Below are 5,808 nucleotides of genomic sequence, written 5' to 3' on the forward strand. Positions count from 1 at the left end.
CAAAAAAAAAAATTTTTTAAACAAAAACGCAGTACTATACTGCGAATTACTTTAACGGCAAAATTTCCGTTAAAGTAATTCGCAGTATAATACTGCATTTTACTCATTTATGTAATTTTTTTTTAAGTAGTACAAAAATGTTTTTGGTCAAAAAATAATTAAAAAGGTTTTGGACTCCTCATGTCACCTCTTTTGTCTATAAAGTGAAACAAAACAAACAACCCCTCATGTTTTTTTCTCTTTCTCCTTCATGTCTTGAGTTTAGTGTCAGTAATATTTTGCTCCTTTTATAATGGTGTCAAATTCTTGAAAAGCTCATAAAAAACTACCATAACTGTCTTCCCAAGTTCTTGAATTTTGTAGGTTTCTTGAAAAAAGAATAGTAAAAAAAGACATGATTTTGGTTCTTGGTTTGGCACTTATAATGGTGTCAAAATCTTGAAAAGCTCATAAAACTACCATAAGTGTCTTGATCCCAAGTTCTTGAATTTTTTTAGGTTTCTTGAAAAAGGAAGAGTAAAAAAGACATGATTTTGATTGGGTTTTAAGCATTTTCAGTTATTGTTTATATAATTATGATGGTGTCAAAATCTTGAAAAGCTCATATAACTACCATAATTGTCTTCCCAAGTTCTCAAATTTTGTATGTTTCTTGAAAAAAGAAGGGTAAAAAACACATGATTTTGGTTGGTTTTTGACATTTTTTAGTTCTTGGTTTGCTAATTATAATGGTGGTCAAAATCTTGAAAAGGTCATAAAACTAACATTACTGTCTTCCCTAGTTCTCATATTTGTAAGTTTCTTGCAAAAAGAAGAGTAAAAAAGCCATGATTTTGGTTGGTTTTTAACATTTTTAGTTCTTGGTTTTAATATCTTGAAAAGGTCATATAACTATATTCCCAAGTTCTTGAAATTTGTAGGTTTCTTGAAAATAGAAGAGTGAAAAGAGACATGAATTTGGTTGGTTTTTAACGTTGTTTTAGTACTTGAATTTTGGTAAAATTATGGGAGAAGAAGAGGGGTGGGATTGGCCACCAACACCAAGTGGATCACCAATGTACATAACAAAAGATGATCATTGGACTCATTTTGACAACTCTGTTAATGCTGTTTCTTTTGGATTTGTTGCCACTGCAATTCTCATCTCTATGTTTCTTGTCATGGCCATTTTTGAGAGGTTTCTCAGACCCAATTCGCCGGCGTTATCGCCATCCGGTGGCCGGAATCTTGATGATATTGAGTCCCAAATTGGTTTCAATGGAAAACTTGGTTATCCAACATCCAAAGTAAGTGTCTTTAGCTGGAACTTTACTTCAGTAAGATGTTACTTCTTTTGTTCTAACTGCATTGTAGCTGCTGGTAATTGGTTACAACTTTTGGGAGAAATGACACCAGCCACTCTAAACGGTTGCTATTTGAGAATTAGTCAGTACATCCTTAATTTTAGTTTTTCAGGACAAAAATGTGCTGAGTTGTCTTGAAATTAAGATTTTTAGTTTAAAATTTCAGGACAGAATAAGTACTGGCTAATATCTAAATAGCATCCTGAGAATGGTTATCTGTGCGCTTGCCCCCAATTTTTCCTTTCCTAACAATGTTTATGAGGCCGGTTCTTTGTGTCTCTATATTTGAGAGTCCATTACTCAAATGGTCACTCAACTATCCCAAATTATCTCCTAAAGTCACTTTACTTTCGTTTGTAACAACAAAGTCACTGAACTATGCCTCTTGCACTCAGAATGTCACTCAACTAGATTTCCAAATTTTGGATTGCCAAATACCTATTTTACCCTCTAAATTATAAATATTTATCTTCTTTTTATTTTGTTAAACTTTTTAATATTATGATTTTCCTTATTTAATTTATATTATAGACTTATCTATAGAATAAATAAATATTATTTATAAATTAAAAAAATAAAAATTATTTAAGCATGTACAATGCTGGAATAATAAAATAACGAGCTTAGTAAAAAAAGTTAATTAGAATAATTTGTTAGTAATAATGATTTAGTATTAACAACAAAACTTCAAAAATTTATTTACACAATTCAGAATGAAAGAAAATAAAGGTTGTAAAATATATATTCCATGCACGTAATACAAAAATAATTATTTAAATAAAGATATTTTTATAATATACATTATATATTCTTAAATATGCTCAATTATATTATTATGTTTCTATCAACTTTCCGACGACACAAAGTTATGTCACCGGAAAGTAGTGGGACTATCTGTATAGGGTAAAATATACTATGTTAAATCGTGCATGGAATATATATAATATAATTGAGCATAATTTTCAAGAATATATATATGTATATTATAAAAATACTTTTATTTAAATAATTATTTTTATATTACATGCATGGAATATATATTTTACAACCTTTATTTTCTTTCATTCTGAATTGTGTAAACAAATTTTTAAATTTTTGTTGTTAATACTAAAATTATTATTACGAACAAATTATTCTAATTAATTTTACCATGCTTATTATTTTGTTATTCCAACATTATAAATTATAGATGCTTAAATAATTTTTATTTTTTTAATTTATAAATAATATTTATTTATTCTATAGATAAGTCCATAATATAAATTAAGGGAAAATCATAATATTGAAGTTAAAAAAATAAAAGAAGATAAATATTTATAATTTAGAGGATAAAATAGGTATTTGACAATCCAAAATTTGAAAAATCTAGTTGAGTGATCTTCTGAGTGCAATAGGCATAGTTCAGTGACTTTGTTGTTACAAACGAAAGAAAAGTGACTTTAAGAGATAATTTGAGAAAGTTGAGGAACCATTTGAGTAATTGACTCTTGTATTTGATGGGCTTTTAACGCATTTGGCCACTCGGCCAAACATAATTACAACCGCTAAGCTAAATATATAAAAAAATATACACGGATTATGTATAAAGTTGCATGCGACTTCCCTCAAGATTGTGATACACAGAAGAACACTTCTATTATTTTGGTGTCCGAGCATTAAGAAGTTAGCTCTTTCCATCGGTTCCCATCAATATGATCTATTAAACCGCTGTAATTATGTTTTTTTGGGCCGAGGATCTAAAAGATACAACCTCTTTATTTATAAGGTCAACGTATACATTATTCTCCCCATACCCCACTTATAGAAATATTCTAGGTACGTTATTGTACTTTATGCCTTACATGTTGATTTTAGTGTTGGAGCATAGCCCCACATATGTACATGACTTCCATAATTCCATTAAGATCCATCACCACCTATCTTAATGATGACTTGCTTGCCAACGCTGACTGCAGAATGGAGATGGAATGCCAGCCTTGTAGAAACTGTGTTTTCTATTTTATAGTATTATAACTCCTTTTCAGCTGAAATAACATGTATTATACACAACTAGCTTACTTATTGTGGCATAACTAGTACTAGTATTTTTTTTTTATAATGTTGGTGTTCGGATCAACTTGTATGCACCTTGACTATTCCATCAATTACCTGCTACTTCCTACACAAGGAAAAGCACTTGCCATTCGTATGTTATTAGCAGCATTCCGAAAACGTCCGGGTTGAAATACGGCGTAACACACCAAAAAGATAATGGAAAACCAAAGTTCAAATCGCAACAGAGACAAAATTTATTAGGTGATGTTTTTACATTTGCCTAAGGATTGGTGAACAATATTACTCGTTACCATTGTTTAGGTCCTTTCTGACGCTTTTGTTTTAATTTTATTTGTATAATATTTGCTGAATTAAATGGAGAAATAGGGTTAGTGAGGTTTTATAGTGGATCTCTAACTTATTTGGAACTAAGACGTTGTTTTTGATACTTCTATCTGTCTCTCAAGTGTCTTGAGCCTTATGATTTCTCCAAATTGAGGGGAAAGAGGAGAGTGTCTTCAGTCATAAGACATTACCATTTCTAAAGAGATTTATCTAATTAGCCCTTGTCACCAATTATTTTATATGGGCATGCTTTATTTTTAAAATCCTGCTCCATAATATAGATATTATATAATTATTTCACCTTTTGTTGGATTTGGGGGGGGGGGGGTAATGTTCATGTGCTGGCAAACATTAATAACTGCCCATACTTATAAAATAAAGTCTCTGCTTTGGAAATCCACCATTTAGACACTATATAGAAGGAGAAAATATACATATTGTGAATTGTGATGATTAGGTTTGTTATTTGTCATGGTATTTTCATGCTTTGACGCACAAATATATATATATATATATATATATATATATATATATATATATATATATATATATATATATATATATAAATTTGCACTTGATCATATAGAACGTGCGAAATTTATTTAACTGGCTATAACATGTTACGATTTTGCTCTCAGGTATCAGCAAATGCGCGAGAAGTATCAGTATTGATGCCAGGAGAAGACATCCCAACTTTTATTGCTAACCCTGTTCCTGTACCTTGTCCTCCTGAACGCGATCCATGGCCTCCCCATCAACAGCATTCTTTACCCGGTCTTTTGAACCCCGACTCAAATGCATAGTCGTAGCTCAATCTGAAGGAAACAAACGTCGGAAATGCCAAATTCACGAATCACAAAATTATTAGGAGTTCTTCAAGTGGCTTTTTTGTCCCTCGCCTTGACTCCTTAAAATTATGTACATACCATTTAGACATTGAATTCCTAGCACGGTCTGCTAGACATTGAATTCCTAGCACGGTCTGCCTGATTAATTAGTATGAATATTACGTTAATAGAGTAAGATATATTTTAAGTTGTGCCCTTAATTTTCTTCTTTAAATTTTATATTAAATCTGAAACTTTGGATTCTTGACCTTTCATAGATACAGTCAAGTCTCTTCAGGTGATTATCAATCTTTCATAGATAAAACAAACAATCTAACCAGAATTCTTGACCTTCACATTGTATGTGGAAAGTGCAGTCCATTATTCTGCTGCTGGAGACTATAGAACACTACCAACTAAATGGGCATCTGGCTCTGTACATTATGAGAAAATTATGTGGATGGACCTTTTTAGAATTGTTGTTTATATTTTAACCCTGTTAAAAAAAAATCAAAAAAATTAGTGATGCACCAAAATTTTAAATCACGCTGCACAAATTTTGGAATGCTGATGATTCTGGAAGCATGCTACAAATTTTGGCAATGTGCTTAAAATGCTGGCAACGTTCTTTAAAATTCTAGCATGTGGCTATTTTTCTAAAACTTTTCTTCACGGGATCAAAATCTAAACTATGGCACTAAATGATCTTATTTGTGAAAAACTTCCGTCTGTTACCAAGTTGGGTGATTTGCACAAATAGGACAATTCGGTGCCACTATCGATTTTTTAATCCTGCTTGCCCATACGCAGAATTTCAAGTTTAACAAGTATTGTTCATGTTTGTCCCATGGACAACACTATTAACTTTGGGGGAAGCACACAATTAGCCACTAATAACAAATGTATTTATTTTTAAGCCACTGTTTAAAATATTTTTAGTCTTTAGTCACTGCTTTAATAAACTTTAACTGCCCGGACGAAAATACCCTTCTGCTCATGTTCTTAACTTTTGTACTTAACTTCAGGACTACATGTCCTTAACTTTTGAACTTGGAACTCTAAGTTCAGGACTTCAGAACTACATGTCCTTAACTTTTGAATTTAACTTCAGGACTTCAAGACTACATGTCCTTAACTTTTGAACTTAACTTCAGGACTACATATCCTTAACTTTTGAACTTGGAACTCAAACTTTAGGACCAAGCGTCCTTAACTTTTGAACTTGTAAGTCAAAGTTAAGGACCTATTGTCCTTAACTT

The 5,808-nt window shown here is 31.2% G+C and overlaps 1 protein-coding gene across 1 annotated transcript; it reads left to right on the plus strand.

Moving 5' to 3' along the window:
• Window positions 1-253: 253 nt before the first annotated feature.
• LOC107787864 (uncharacterized protein At5g65660-like) lies at window positions 254-4,760 on the plus strand. The gene is made up of 2 exons (XM_016609477.2): window positions 254-1,286; window positions 4,361-4,760. The coding sequence occupies exons 1-2, from the start codon at window positions 1,005-1,007 to the stop codon at window positions 4,523-4,525; spliced, it is 447 nt and encodes a 148-aa protein (XP_016464963.1). The 5' UTR covers window positions 254-1,004; the 3' UTR covers window positions 4,526-4,760.
• Window positions 4,761-5,808: the final 1,048 nt, after the last annotated feature.

Source organism: Nicotiana tabacum, chromosome 21 (assembly GCF_000715075.1).
Source record: "Nicotiana tabacum cultivar K326 chromosome 21, ASM71507v2, whole genome shotgun sequence".
NCBI classification, from domain to species: Eukaryota; Viridiplantae; Streptophyta; class Magnoliopsida; order Solanales; family Solanaceae; genus Nicotiana; species Nicotiana tabacum.